We start from the raw sequence: 16,186 nt of genomic DNA on the forward strand, positions 1-16,186 counted from the left end.
AAGATGTTTTAGGCTCCTTGAAATGATGGAACGAAAAGGTCGAGTGTAATAATTTTGAAGTGATGGTCGAAGCATCTGGGTAGATGAAAGAATCAATTCTAAAAATAGCATCTCCTTTACAAGATAAGATAAAGACAATTGATAAAACTGGTTTTTGAAGGAGAAAAAAAAAGTATTCTAGAACTCTGGCAAAACACCAACTTGGATTCCTAGCTCAATTCCCTGTAGAATGATTTCATGTCTGTATCCTAAATGTCCTTTCTGGGAACAAAAATATTGATATGTGTATTTATATTATTAGAACTTTAATTTATGAGGTATTTCAGAGTTTCATCAAAAATCTTAATTTGGTCCTGCCTGATTCCTAGTACAGGTGAAAAAATCAAATTAGTGGCCTGCTATGAGGCAGTTGCTCTAAACCAAGGGCTATTTTAAAAAGATTCTGCCTTCGAGAATAATACCTCCCCTTCCCCACCGCCGCTGATGACTCTTTTACAGTCACTGGTGGTGGCGATGGCCGTCACTCCAATCCTGTGGGCGTTGTTAATGACGTACATCAGCCGGCCTGTCTCTGGGGCAAAGGCTCGGATCTTACCGTCGTCCCACGCTGGCACGAAAGGGAAACAAAGGCAGGCAGGATGAGTATACTTGTGGTCTCTGCAGACTGCGGCTCTCTTAAATCTTAAGTGAGAGACAGGACTGGGGGCAGTGGTGGTGATGGAGGGAAGAGGCCGATCTCCCACCAGCTGCCAGGAATCATAGCCCCCTTTTCCCTGATTCCCCAAACTGGCCACACCTCCTGAGGGAAATGAGCGACTTGCCTTAGTTGAACCTGCCTCCAGGTGAGCCCCATCCCAGGAGAGAGAAGCGGGAGGCCAGGTCCCACCTCTCCCATGAGCCGCACAACTTGCACATTCAAGCGGCTGGTCGATCATGCCTCTGGGAGGCAGAACTTAACACCTGCAAATAAATGTTGCCTTCCCACCCCTCGCCCCCACTTTAAACCTGATGCTTCTTCTCCCACTCCCATCATCTTCCCCGTCTCAATAAAAGTCGCCACCACCCAAACAGCTGCTCAAGCCAAGAACTTCAGAGCCATCCTTGATTCCTCTCTATGCCATCCACCCAACCCAACCCAACCTCCGATCCATCACAAGTCCCATCAGCATTACAGTCTGAACACAGTAAATCTGGCCACGTCTCAACCCTTCCCCTGGGACCACCTTTGTCCAAGCCACCAGCATCTCTCTCCTGTATTATTATAACAGCTTTCTCCCTAGCCTGAGACTCTTGCCCTCCTGCAATCAATTATTTATGCAGGGGCCAGGGTGAACTTCTTAAAATCATTTCACCTCCTTGAGGAAGAACTTTCAAAAAGCTTTTCCCCACTGCACTTACAATGAAAACCAGCTCCTTAATTCTCTAGAGTAACTAGTCTCTGCTCCCTCCCTACCCCTTCAATTTCTTCTACTACTACTCTCCCTCAACCCTGACCCCAACCTTACCCTCTAAGCTTCAGACACACTGGTCCTCTTTCTATCCCTCAAACACACCAAGTAATTTCCCACCTCAGGGCCTTTGCACTTGCTGTTCCCTCTTCCTGCTGTGCTCTTTACCCAGCTCTTCACCTGGCTGGCTGCCCCTCATCACCTCCAGCATCAGCTCTGGACCTTAGCAATTTTAAATAGGATGCTCAAGGTGGATCCCATTTCAGCCAAGATTCGAGGCGGTGAGGTGGTGAGGAAATGAGTCATGGGGCTCTCTGGGGAAAGAACATTCCAGGCAGACTGAACAGCTATAGCAAAGGCCCTATGTGTAACATAGGAAGAGCAAAGAAGCATGTATGGCTCGGGGGGGCTGAGCAGTAAGAGACAAAGTCAGAGGTAAGAAGGTGGGGCTTGGGGGGAGAGAAGTCAGGAGGGACCTTGCAGGCAATTGCAGGGACTTTGTCTTTTTTTTTTAATTAATTAATTAATTTATTATTTTTGGCTGTGTTGGGTCTTCGTTTCTGTGCGAGGGCTTTCTCTAGTTGCAGCGAGCGGGGCCACTCTTCATCGCGGTGCACGGGCCACTCACTGTCGCAGCCTCTCTTGCTGCAGAGCACAGGCTCCAGACGCGCAGGCTCAGTAGTTGTGGCTCACGGGCCTAGTTGTTCCGCGGTATGTGGGATCTTCCCAGACCAGGGCTCGAACCCGTGTCTCCTGCCTTGGCAGGCAGACTCTCAACCACTGCGCCACCAGGGAAGCCCTTTTATTTTTAAAAAGGAAAGGACCGTTGAGCCCTAGAAATGGCACGATCTGACTTACACTTTAAAGAGTTTTCTGGCATCTGTGTTGAGAGCAGATCGGGGGAGAAGAGTAATGGGCAAGAGCAGAGCAGGGAGTCCTGGTAGGAAGCTTCTAGAATAATCTAGGAGAGAGAAGGTGGTGGCTGAGACGAGGGTGGAGATGATGAGATGGATGGGATCTTGGATATACTCTGAAGGGGGAGCCATTGGGGGGAAACGGGGGTGGGGTATTAGAGGAAAAGAGCAGGTGATGGGGACTCCAAGATTCTTGACCCCGGGGTTTGTTAGTTCTAAGTGTAATGTAAGTCAAGAGCTTCCGGTGACCGCTCTGTGGAGAAGACACGCCCCAGGGGAGAATCCAACACGAGGAGACAGAACCAAGGAAAGAGGGGATGAGATGGGTTTTATTTTATTTTATTTATTATTATTATTTTTTTTTTTGGTGGTGTCGCAGCATGTGGGATCTTAGTTCCCCAGCCAGGGATCAAACCCCTGCCCCCTGCAGTAGAAGTGCAGAGTCCTAACCACTGGCCTGCTGGGGAAGTCTCCTGATATCACTGTTTAAATAGCTGCCCCTAAAGACCCACTTGACTTTTCATTCATGTGAACCAGTGAAGTCACTTTTGACCATTGGGGAAATCTGCATATGGATTGAACATAAACAATATTAAGAAATTAGGATTTTATAGGAAAACATTTTTAGAGATGCATACTGAGGTAGTTAGAGGTAGAATATCATGGTGTCTACAATTTATGTTAAAATATTTTGGCATCACATAATCAACGGAATTAAAAATAAATTACCTTGGAGCTATAACTTAGTTTAAGTAGTTTTTAATCTCTTGAACAACAAAAAGGGTTCTCACTCAAGTGCCCTGGACTCGCTAAGGCCTCAAATCCACTTTCTAAATGATTCGCTGAATTTCCTTGCTAGAGAGAAAGCAACACGCTCTATGCAGCAACGTGGGGGAGGAGAGACTGCGGCTTGGTAATTCCTAGCTCAGAAGGAATCCCAGCTGGACGGGAATTCCAAAGAGAGGCTAGATGAGAAGCAAGTGGACAGCGGGAGTCTGTTCCAGGTCATCCCCGTGTCGCGCCTGGTAGGATAAGAATGACGAGAACCAAAGCCACAGCCGGAGCCCGAAGCCAAACCCCGGCACGCCGACCTTACCGGAAATGATGCTCTTGCCGTCCCTCATGAAATCGATGCCACGGCAGGTCATGTTGGGCACAGTGATCCGCAGCAGCTCCCTGTTGGACAGCGTGTGCCACACCCGGATGTCCTTCTTGGCACAGGTGGCAAAGAGCTCAGCGGTGCCACTGCAAAGAAGCCACCAAGAGGATAAGGGATGCAGCCATACGAGATGCACAGTGTTTCTCAGGTGCCGGTCTGACACTAAAATGGCCTTCACGAGGATGGAGGGAAGGATGCCTTTAGACACCTATTATCTCAAGCTTGATGGCCTTACAGATTTTTTGTGTAAAATGGCATGTGATGCCCTCAAACCACCTGTGGACAATCGTTCATAGTCTTGGGACTTCCCTGGCAGTCCAGCAGTTAGGACTCTGCAATTCCATTGCAGGGGGCATGGGTTCAACCCCCGGTCGGGGAACTAAGATCCTGCAAACCACGCGGTGCGGCCAAAAAAAAAAAAAAAAAAAATCTTTCATAGTCTTTTTTCTTACGAAGCGTTGGGACAAAGTTGCTCAAAAGGAAAATGCCAATTTAAAAGTCTTTCAGTGTCCTGTTGATCGCAAGTAACACATGAGAAGAAATACATCTGTGGAATATTTATATTAAAAGAGACTAAACAAACCTTTTCCTGTAAAGGAGACAATCTTGTTAAAATTTCAAAGAAGAAAACGACAAGGGTTCTAGAATTCATGTTTGCAGACAACCCAAAATACTTCTTTGCTTAGTTATGAGAAAATATGAGATTGTGAACAAGGAAGAAAAACCCACAGTAATTGGTCTGTTGGGTTTTTTCCCCCCAATGGACCACTCGTAAATATAATGAAAAACGTCCAAAAAATTACAGATTATTCCAATTTGAGAAAAAGGAGTCATACCACGGTACAATAAAGACCATCTGCTTTATAAGTATGCATTTCTAGGGACTTCCCTGGTGGTCCAGTGGTTAAGACTCCCCGCTTCCACTGCAGGGGGCACGGTTCCATCCCTGGCTGGGGGAACTAAATTCCCACATGCCACAGGGCGTGTCCAGAAAAATAAAGTATGCATTTCTAGCTAAAGTCCTTGTGGAGACTGGGCTTTTAGATTTAAATACCTCTCAAGAAATTCCTACCTATCAGCATAAGCACATCCATAAAAAGAGAGTCCCTCTCTCTGAGGTTAAAATCTACTCACTTTGGAATGAATGGAAAAATAAGTGGATCATTTCCACATACTTAGCTTTGGGACTCAGAGGTAAAATTATGATGCTGGACTACCACCTAGAAACAGCAAGCTCTGGGACTCTCCTGGTGGTCCAGAGGTTAAGACTCCACGCTCCCAATGCAGGGGGCCCGGCTGGGTTCGATCCTTGGTCAGGGAACTTGATCCTGCATGCATGCCACAACTAAGACCCGGCACAGCCAAATAAAATAAATAAATAAATATTTTTTTAAAAAAAGAAACAGCAAGTGCTGGAACAGGAAAGCAGGAGCTCCTTGCTCCTGGCAATTCTGATTAACAGAGATCAAATCAAACCAACGTTGGAGTGGTAATATTTATTGAAATAAGAAATGTTTTATGTCAGACACTGCCTTCAGTGAATGAGCTCCTCCTTGGGGGAACATGAGCTCTTTTTTTTTCTTTTTAATTCATTTATTTATTTTTGGCTGTGTTGGGTCTTCGTTGCTGCTCGTGGGCTTTCTCTAGTTGCGGCGAGCGGGGGCTACTCTTCGTTGCGGTGTGTGGGCTTCTCATTGCTGTGGCTTCTCTTGTTGCAGAACACGGGCTCTAGGTGCGAGGGCTTCAGTAGTTGTGGCACGTGGGCTCTAGAGTGCAGGCTCGGTAGTTGTGGTGCACAGGCTTAGTTGCTCCGCGGCATGTGGGATCTTTCCGGACCAGGGCTCGAACCCGTGTCCCCTGCATTGGCAGGCGGATTCTTAACCACTGTACCACCAGGGAAGTCCCAACATGAGCTCTTAAAGAAGCATATGGACTCCTATGAAAATCAAGTATCATGGAATGAATCTACCTAGAGAACTTACCAAATTCTCCCTCCCCGAGATGGACAGTCCACTTCCTCAGGAATTAAGCCTAGTCCAAAAACCTCCTGAGTTTAGGATCTGAGAGATTAAGTTCCAAATTGATTGGATCAAGATGGTACACTAAGTATGTGTGCTCCTTCCCACCCAGCTAAAATCCCACTCCTGGGGAGTTCCCTGGCAGTCCAGTGGTAAGGACTCAGAGCTTTCACTGCCGTGGCCCGGCTTCAATCCCTGGTCGTGGAACTAAGATCCCACAAGCTGCGTGGCACAGTCAAAAAAATAAAATAAAATAAAATCCTACTCCTGGGCATATATCCAGAAACATATGCTTGTGATGTTGGAGCAGTGAAGTGGTCACACAAACTTCCCACAGATAACGTTTATAAAAGCCAGATAAAATGAACAACAATAAGAACCAAAAATCCTGAAGACAGGGCTTCCCTGGTGACGCAGTGGTTAAGAATCCGCCTGCCAATGCAGGGGACACGGGCCCAAGCCCTCGTCCGGGAAGATCCCACATGAGGCGGAGCAACTAAGCCCGTGCGCCACAACAGCTGAGCCTGCACTCTAGAGCCCACGAGCCACAGTTACTGAAACCCGCGAACCTAGAGCCCGTGCTCCGCAACAACAGAAACCACCGCAAGAGAAGCCCGTGCACCGCAACGAAGAGTAGCTCTCCGCAACTAGAGAAAGCCCGAGAGCGGCAACGAAGACCCAACGCAGCCATAAATCCATAAATAAATAAATGTATTTATTAAAAAAGAAATGCAGGGACTTCCCTGGCGGTCCAGTGGTTGAGACCCTGCGCTTCCACCACAGAGGGTGTGGGTTCGATTCCTGGCTGGGGAACTAAGATCTTACATGCCGTGTGGTGCAACAAAAAATTAATTAATTAAAATTTAAAAACTGCCCAAATTACTGTGTGCCAGCTGCATTCTACATGTAGGGGGGAAACCTCAAAAGGAAGAAAAAGCAGGCAGAGACCAGAGAGGATATACTATTTTTCTTTTTAAAAATTCTACTGTTTTTTTTCTTTCTTTTTTTAATTTTAAGATTCTGTTTTTGAGGACAGAGCTCAGGGGATCAATTTGAGAGTTTTTTTTTTTACCTTTTTAAGAGAGTTTTTTACCTTTAGCTGAGCACAGTACATTCATCAACTGTGCTCAGTTTGGGTGGCTGAAAGCTGAACCTTATAGGCTTAAAGTGACTGCTAGTGTGTTTCTTTGGGGGATATAAAATGTTCTAAAATTAGATTATGGTGATGGTTGCAGAACTCTGTAAATATGCCCCTAGAAAAACCATTGAACTGTACACTCTAATGGGTGAACTTTATGATACGTAAATTATATTTCAATAGAGCTGTTAAAAAAAAAGAAAAAAGTACAAAACCTAAATAAAGACTCCATAAGAAATTGAAAAGGTATTTAAAAACTTACCCTTACAAAAGGCACCAGGACCAAATAATTTTACAGATTGATTCTACCAAGCTCCTTAGAAAAAGAGAGGAAAAGTGATACAGAAAGGAAATGACCAGTTTTCAAATAAAGATTCACCTAATGGGAGGCACCAGCTATTTTCACTAATAGAAATATTTGGGAGAACCTAATCACAAAGACTCATGGAGGGCTTCCCTGGTGGCGCAGTGGTTGGGGGTCCGCCTGCCGATGCAGGGGACGTGGGTTCGTGCCCCGGTCCGGGAGGATCCCACATGCCGCGGAGCGGCTGGGCCCGTGAGCCATGGCCGCTGAGCCTGCGCGTCCGGAGCCTGTGCTCCGCAACGGGAGAGGCCACAGCAGTGAGAGGCCCGCGTACTGCAAAAAAAAAAGAAAAAAAAAAAAAAAACCTGGAAAGACTCATGGAACCAAAACTACATTTTGTGATCTTAAGGATCAAGTTTTCAAAGAGAGTCTTGCTACCTATAGAACAATGACTTTGAGTTTTGTAAATTCAAGTGAAACACTGAGGAAGTTCAGAGCAAAAACTGTGACCAACCTCATGGAACAAATCTCACCAAAGACAAAAGAGGTTTCAAATTCAAATAATGCCAAACTCTGACTGTAGCTCTTTTTGATATTAAAACTGCTGATGGTTATTTGTTTCACTGGGTTTTTGAGGGATTCACCAAGATATACAGCAACGAGATCCAGAAGGACTCAATCTTATGACCACTGCCATCGAGCATGCCAAATCTGGAAGACCCAAGAGGTGCAAACAAATGACTCGAAAGATGTTTGAAAAAAGACACTACTAAGCTTTTCTCCAGACAGCAGTGGGAAAACATAGAAAAGTTTTGCCAGTCTGTTCACCATTTCCATGATGGATTTACTAGAAAAGCCAACATTCTAAAGAGGCCCAAATTTGAATTATGAAACGAAGGTAGCTGCTTGGTAAAGGCAATAGAAAGCCTATTAAAATAATTCGCTACAATAGAAACATTTCAGGAGAAAAAATAATTTATTATGACTTATCATGATCGATTATGTTAGCTGGTATTGAAAGTATATTAATAAAATTACATGTCCTTACACACAGCACCAAATCTCCACGTTCTTATCATTTTTACTGTCTTCTACTTACGATGGAAAGACGATGTCCTCAACAGCTTCAAAGTGACAAGTTGTAATGAGAGTCTCTTTGAAATCCGTGAAGGTGAGACGATAAATGTGTGATTCTTCTGTTCCAGCAAAGAACTGGTGTCCTTCCCCTCGAAGTGTGATAGAAGTGATGCCACCTTGTAACTGGATTTTCCTTTAAGGAGAAGCAAGAGGAGAAGCAGATTTCCTCAATCGATGCGTATTTATTAACTGTCCGAAGCATTACAGAGGACACATATCAGGTGTGTGACCTGGGACATGCCTTTGAGGAGGCGGCATAGTTGGAAAGGCAGGGGTTACAATATTAAGTGCCCACATGGCACTTAAAGCAAAGGGAGAGGCCCACATGGCCTACTATAGTCAGGGAACCTTATCTGTGAAATGTGGTCTGAAATGGGTCATGTAACACAGGTAGGATTTAGATAGAGGGAACATTCTAGGCAAGCAAATGGGCACAAATGACCATGCCAATTAATTAAACACTTTATTAATTCCGTTTCTGGGAAATAATCCTAAAATCAGGGGGAAAACCCTTTATGTCAAAGAATGTCAGTATAACCTTATTTAAAAGAGTAAAAAGTTGGAAACAACCTAAGTATCCAATTGTGTTGGAATGGTTAAATGATCTATGGAGCAGTGACTTCAAAAAGTATTTGCCTGGCCACTAAAACCATGTTTAAAAGGTTATGGAGGGCTTCCCTGGTGGCGCAGTGGGTGAGAGTCCGCCTGCCGATGTAGGGGACACGGGTTCGTGCCCCGGTCCGGGAGGATCCCACATGCTGCGGAGCGGCTGGGCCCATGAGCCATGGCCGCTGAGCCTGCACATCCGGAGCCTGTGCTCCGCAACGGGAGAGGCCACAATAGTGAGAGGCCCGCGTACCGCAAAAAAAAAAAAAAAAGGTTATGGAGTATACATGTTTTACCACCATAAAAGATCATGTAGTAATACTGAAACTATTTATGATGTTTGCATTAAGTAAAAGACAAGAATACAAAAGTTTATATATTAAAAAAGTACAATTCTTTTAAAATGTATATGAATAACACGGGCAAGAAGAAATAACAAAGTGTTAATAGTGGCTATGTTTGCCAGAACTTTCAGGGGTCATTTTTTCTTCTTCCACCTTTCAGGTATTTCAGATTCCCCTGCTCCCCAAATGTTTACTGAGTATGAGCTTTTCTTAAAAAAAGAATATATAAATGAACGAGGCCCTCGAAACCCAACCTTGCTCTGCAACTAACTTAGTTTTGACAATGAAAATACAGTGAGGGTTCTTGTGCAGGGAACGAGCATGGGAAATGCAGTATTTTACAGAGTCATTTGTTGTTGGGACACAGAACAGTTAAGGGGGAAAGGACAGAACCCAAGTCATATCCCAGCTCCTTCACTAACTAGAGCTCTGTGACTCTTGGATAAGTTAGAAACCTCTGGGCCTCAGTTTACTCAACCACGGAATAATTCCTCCTTTACAGGGTTGCAGCTGGAGATAACGGAGGTAACCCTACATGAGCCCATACAGGGCAGCTGAGAAACACTGACCCTTGGCATCTGGGCTGCAAAGAATACAAGGTGCTAGTGTTCCCAGGGCTACAGGGGCAAGGCCAGGACCTCTGACCCCCAGCCGTCTGTACAAGCATCCGAGTTCCCTTTCTAACCTCCATGACCTCTCCTGGGGGCTGCTTCCTCAACCTACAAACCCAAGGAGAAGGAAATCACAGTATCCAATTTGAGCCTTGCTGGTACACAGGGTTATCCTGCAGACATTTATAGCACCGACCCTGTAATCATTACTCTGAGTCTAATTATCTTCATTACAATGGGTCCATTTGTGTATTAAAAACAAGGGGTTAAAAAATGAAAGGGTTAATTTCCTATACTCACTTCATGGGTCCAGAGTCTACCCAACACTGCTCTGAAGCTGCCTCCCCCTTTTTTTATTCCCCTTCATACAAACACAAAACTGGTCCCAATATATTCTCCATAAGACCTACACTGAGCACTGAATTTAAAGTTGCAACCTGTCCCGTCTGCTTCAAAACCTAACCCCCCTCCTCCACAAGCTACTCATTTATCCCCATGGCACTCATCGCTCTCTAATACCGTGTACTTTACTTGTTTATTTTGTTTATTATTTATTGTCGTCTCCCTCCTGCTGGAGCGTAGACTCCATGAGGGTAGGGATGGTTTTTTTCCTTCTTTTTTCTCTGCTTTGTTCATTGATTTCCCAAGCACCTAAAATAGTGCCTGGTACATAGCAAGCGCTCAATACAGATTCATCTGCATGAAAACAGGTGATACTCGTTTCTCCAATGTCTATCCATATACATAGAGCTAGAGGCCACGTGGAGCGTGTCTAGGGATATCTGGCTTCTGCTGAAGCTAAGTTCAAGAGCTGCCTCTGCTCCTCTGGGACGTGTCTTTCCATCCCAACAAGATCACTCCCTTCTGTAATCTTCTCTGCAACATTCATTATATATTTTACTTTGTTGGGACCATGAGATTGTGTTTATATATCATCTCATATTATAGTGACATTTTCATGTTTGTCTACCTTATCCCCAAACCAGACTGTAAGTTCTGGAAGGGCAAAGACACATCTTATTCTTTCTTTCTTTCTTTTCTTTCTTTCTTTTTTTTTTTTTAACATCTTCACTGGAGTATAATTGCTTTACAATGGCGTGTTCGTTTCTGCTTTATAACAAAGTGAATCAGCTATACATATACATATATCCCCATCTCTCCTCCCTCTAAGATGAGATTCTTTAACCAAATATCACTTTGCCAATATCACTTAGTTCCCGGCTTTAAGCAAACCTCCCTCTAGAGGGTCTCTCCCCCTCCAAACCCTGTGGAGTCTGGAACTTACTTGATGGGTTTGTAGCTGGGGCTTTTACAGAAGACCAGCAATCCGGCTCCGGAGCCCACCAATAAACCCCCCATCTTCAGGCACCTGATAGCTGACACTCCCTAGGGGGAGAAAGGGCATTAAGAAAAAGGCCAAACGGTTTCAGCATTAAGAATCTATGCGTGATGGGCTTCCCTGGTGGCGCAGTGGTTGGGAGTCCGCCTGCCAACGCAGGGGACACGAGTTCGTGTCCCGGTCTGGGAAGATCCCACATGCCGCGGAGCAGCTAGGCCCGTGAGCCATGGCTGCTGAGCCTGCGCGTCCGGGGCCTGTGCTCCGCAACGGGAGAGGCCACAGCGGTGAGCGGCCCGCGTACCGCAAAAAAAAAAAAAAAAAGAATCTATGTGTGACCTGACACAATGGGCATGGCCAGGGCCACGCTGTTGCTGCCCTGGATGAAGCTAAGCAAGGTGTGGCCTGTGATGTACCCCCAGGCTGGCTAAGACGCCTCGGTGCCAACAACAAGCTCGTGTGCCAGGAAGCAGCAAACACGCTGCACCAAGCTTCTTGCCTTTAAATCCACCTGTGCATTCTGAATATATTAAAAATTAACACTTTACATCCACCCAAATGCAGTTAGCGCAGAGACATAAGCACGACCCCAGCAACGTCAGTTCCTCAGGTGCCACCGTTTTCACCAGAACTTAACCCTTAGAATGCAAAGAGACTGTATTTGAAATCCAAAGAAAGCACAGGAGACCCCTTATGGTTTGGTGACTGTATTTTCTGAACTAAAGCATTCCGTCTGTGATCTTACCTGTAATAGGAAACATATTTAAAGTCAAAGCCATCTTCAAAGTCTGGGGACGTATGATGGTCATTTTGTATCACCTTCTATGAAGTTCTAATCTGAAAATGTGCGCGACCAATATCTTCTTTAAAAAAAAATTTTTTTTTTGGCCAAGCCATGCAGCATGCAGGATCTTAGTTCCCCGACCAGGGATCGAACCCATGCCCCCTGCAGTGGAAGCGTGGAGTGCTAATCACTGGACCGTCAGGGAAGTCCCCCAATATTTTATTTTAAAACACTCAATAATAATATAGCTAGTGACTTGAGAGGTTTGTGTCTTAATGAAGTTTGGATATTACAAAACAAATATTATGTCCCTTCAAGTTACTTTAAATTGAATTTTGCCTGTTCTGGCTCAAAAGACATTCCATGATGCTTGAGAAGGGAAACCAAGGCTCAGGAATATGAAGGCATGAACCAGAATTGCATGCTGCCCTCTCCTGCATCCCACCCCCAGCTCCAAAAGTGCTGGAGCAGGACCATGGGATGAATGCCTGGCCCATGAGGAGACAACCCTGAATGCTAAATATTTTTAGCATTTGTTTAGGGACTTAGGGAAGCGAGGGATAGAGTTTCACAGAGCTTCGAAGTTACATACGTGTAATTTCTAAATAAACTTTTTTGCAACTATAGATGATACTGTTCAAGTGCACAGGTTCTGGAGCCAGTCTGCTGGGCTTCCAGTAGCAGTTCTACTACTTGTTAGCCATGAGATCTTACATGGCATGTGCTTTAGTTTTCCTCATCTGTAAAGCACAGTTGCAGTGGTACCTATATCTCATCAGATACCCTCTCCAATGAGAGTACAAGAAAGGTGCTATGCTCCATGTCTGACCCCTCAACATTCACTGAGTATGTACTGTTGTTTAAATTATTATTATAATCATCTTCTTCATTTCAGTGCTGTATGCCTACCAGTGCTGTCTGTCCATTTGAAACCATTCCAATTCTTTATCTCTCTAACCACAGAGCAAACGTTTTTTTGTTTGTTTGTGTTTAGTCTTTTGTTTTTTATTGAAGTATAATAGACTTACAACACATAGAGCAAACATTTCGGTAGAGTTTCAAAATGGGTAACTGCCCGAGATTACTTGACATTCAAACCAAATGTCTTCAGTGATACCTCCTATCCCTTTGTCCTAAAAGAATTCTTTTCTTTCCGCTTGTGTAAAAGGCATCTTGGAAACATTGCTTTATGGAATTTACCATTGGACCTGAATTAGGTATTACAGCATCCATAGGAGACTTAAGTGCCACAGGTTTGAGGAACACTAAGACAGTCAGCATCTTTTCTGGAGAGGCACTTACATCCCAGGTGGTGGGGAGGCAAAAATGTCCAGATCAGAATTTTCACATAGTGTTTTTTTGCGGTACGCGGGCCTCTCACTGTTGTGGCCTCTCCTGTTGCGGAGCACAGGCTCCGGACGCGCAGGCTCAGCGACCATGGCTCAAGGGCCTAGTTGCTCCACGGCATGTGGGATCTTCCCGGACTGGGGCACGAACCCGTATCTGCTGCATCGGCAGGCGGAACTCTCAACCACTGCGCCACCAGGGAAGCCCCTCCCATAGTGTTTCATGGAGCCCTTTGGAGGTATCTCAGGAGTCAGAACTGGCAGGGCTCTGAGCCTTTCACTCCTTTAACCTGATCTGCTTTGCTTTCATCTGTTGAATATATTGGAATCCCTCTCCTAAAAATAATTTGAAAAACACTGGCTTGGACTATACCTTGATCTCCTGTGGGGTTATTTCTAGACTCTTCTCTACCTATACTAGAGCTTTCTCTCATTCTTATGCACCTCCTTAAAAGCTGGAATAGTAAACAGTTATGTGATTAAGAAAACTCTAACGTCTTCCCGGGAACATGATGCAATATTTCAAAGCTTCTTGGGACTATTGGCTAAGTGGAAATGCATCTAAGCTTAGTTAGAACCTTCTGTTCTATTACCAGACATGAGATAGGCAGGTGCAGAACCTGGCAGCTTTCAAATTCAAAGTTTAGTAGAAACAGCCCTTGTAACTTTCCGGGACACTGGAAATAACAGCACTTATTCTGTCCAATTACCCTTTGATTGTAGGCTTTTTATTTTGGTTTAAATATCAAAATCTCTCACTGGACTTTTAATCTGAATTGTTAGGAATTCTGCAAATATAAACAATGAACAATTTCTACGTCTTGCTCATGACTTAAAATGTCAGCTGAGGCTAAAATCTAAGATCTGGTTATTCGATTAGAAAATAAAATGATATATAATCTTGTAAATGAAAGAGCACATGTCTCTTACACATGGCAACTAGGCTGCCCAAATGCTGGAACCAACGTGGTTACAAAGCCACAGGCCCTGAGCTTTGAAGATGAGGGAAAGAAAGGTGTGATTCTGATCCCTAATTGAGGACACGTAGGAATACCTCTGCCCTGAATATAAACCAGGGAGGAGGGCTTGAGCGAACTAATCAACTTAACCTTGCAAATTTAGGTGTGGCCTTGGGTCCATCACAGACTCGTCATTTTTTCTCCACAGACACTTAACGGAAGTCTGTGCTCACAGTGGCAGGAAGAAATCACTAGAAAATGTCAGGGCAGAGCAGACTTTGATGGTCTCTACTCACCAGACTGAATCTGTCCTTGGCAGGCCCAGTGTCTGCCAGCAGCTTGGTCCTAGGGTTCATCTTTAGAATATCTCCAGTGGTGGTGCCGAGGTAGAAAAAGCTATCATCATGGGCCATCTGGGGATCAGAGGGAAAACGAAATCTGAAGACGTGGTTTTCCCCGATGATGTGCACGAGCCCCTGATCAGGGAGGGGATGAGCCTTCTCTGAACCCCACTGTGACCTCCAAAGGGCACAGGGAACTCTGCTCAATATTATGTAACAACCTAAATGGGAAAATGTATAACTGAATCACTTTGCTGTACACCTGAAACTATCACAACATTGTTAATCAACTATACTCCAATATAAAATAAAAAGTTAAAAAAAAAAAAGACCTACAAAGGTCCTTATGGCGACTCCTGTTTCCTCAGACTCAAAGATGGGTAAGAACAGCTTCGAGGGGAGCACAATAGGGCCAAACTCAGAACTGGAGGAAACATTAGACTCCAAGCAGCCTGTGCATTTCACCGGAAGTTGACCTGTGTCTGTTGTTAGCCTGCACATCCCGAGACACCTCCGAAGGGCTCCTAGGGAGAAACAGTGCTCCTCCAGAGAGAATGTGCATTTGCTTTATCTCCTATTTCAAAGTCTACATTCATAAAATGAGTATGCATTAAAAAAGAGGAAGTGGAGAATGGGGTTATATGCATGAATATTTGAATCCACCTTAAAAACATACGAATAATTCCTCCTTATGGAGGAAACTGCATTTCAACAAGGAGTTTCATTGTCAGAAACTTTATTTCCGGTGCAGAAATAACATAGGTGGCAAAGGGAGGTGCTGGGGGCTCTGAGTACCTCCTGGCTACGTTGCTTCCCTCCAGGTGAGGCAGGTTCCTGGGGTCTGATGGCAGTTCAGGTCCCACTGAAACAGATTTCCCCATAGCTGCGTCTAGGCAGCCTCTCCAGTTTCTCACGGGAGCTCCCTCACCTGTGCCTCCTCAGTCAATGTCCCCCATGTCCAGACCTCACCTCCCCACCCCTAAGCCTAGGTACGTGTACCTACACACACGTACACACACATGCATACACGCACAGACACCTATCTTGGTCGGTACTGTTAATAGGAACTTGTACTAACAGCTACCTAAAATAACACTTAGAGTAATACTCACTGAGATACTCATGACTATTCTTTTCATTTGTCCTGTATGACACTCGGTTGGCCAGATCTTTCTGTTTGGGAGATCCAGTTCCCATACTCGAATTGTCCCACTGGAGAAAAGAAACCCGCAATCAAATGGATACCCATTTAATAGACACTTCGTCTCTTCTCTGTTTCCTGCAGTGCCTTGAAGGAGAAGCTGAAAGGAAGAGAACTAGGTATTTCGGGGGATTTGTTACAGCCTGGTGATCTACCCAAGATACAGTCGTCCCTTGGTATCCACGGGGGATTGGTCCCAGGACCCGCCAGCGGACACCAAAATTCGCGCATGCTCATAGCCCACAGGTGGTCCTCCTCGGTATCCGCGGGTTCTGCATTCGCTATTCCGCACTCGCAGATTCTACCAACTGCAGATCTAAACATGGTACGTGATCCACAGTTGGTTGAATCTGCGGATGCATAACCCAGGGATACCGAGGGATGATTGTATTCCATTCAATGCTCACAACCACCCTGCGAAGTAGGTTTTATGATCCCCCACTCTCCAAATGAGGAAACGCAGAGCCTACACACAGCAGAGCAAGGATTCACACCCAGCTCTCTCTCACTTTGAAGCAAATACTCTATCCACTGGTGAAA

General features: G+C 45.0%; 1 protein-coding gene across 1 annotated transcript in view; it reads right to left on the minus strand.

Annotated features, from left to right (window-relative positions):
* CFAP52 (cilia and flagella associated protein 52) overlaps positions 1–16,186 on the minus strand; it is a 36,281-nt gene that overhangs the window by 7,276 nt on the left and 12,819 nt on the right. Inside the window, exons 5-10 of the mRNA XM_067714869.1 lie at positions 15,558–15,657; positions 14,401–14,517; positions 10,965–11,065; positions 8,081–8,251; positions 3,459–3,607; positions 462–607 (exon numbers count right to left, since the gene is read on the minus strand). Of these exons, the coding sequence (XP_067570970.1) occupies positions 462–607; positions 3,459–3,607; positions 8,081–8,251; positions 10,965–11,065; positions 14,401–14,517; positions 15,558–15,657 (784 nt within the window). The remainder of the gene's footprint in view (positions 1–461; positions 608–3,458; positions 3,608–8,080; positions 8,252–10,964; positions 11,066–14,400; positions 14,518–15,557; positions 15,658–16,186) is intronic.

This window comes from Pseudorca crassidens, chromosome 19 (genome assembly GCF_039906515.1).
Source record: "Pseudorca crassidens isolate mPseCra1 chromosome 19, mPseCra1.hap1, whole genome shotgun sequence".
NCBI classification, from domain to species: domain Eukaryota; kingdom Metazoa; phylum Chordata; class Mammalia; order Artiodactyla; family Delphinidae; genus Pseudorca; species Pseudorca crassidens.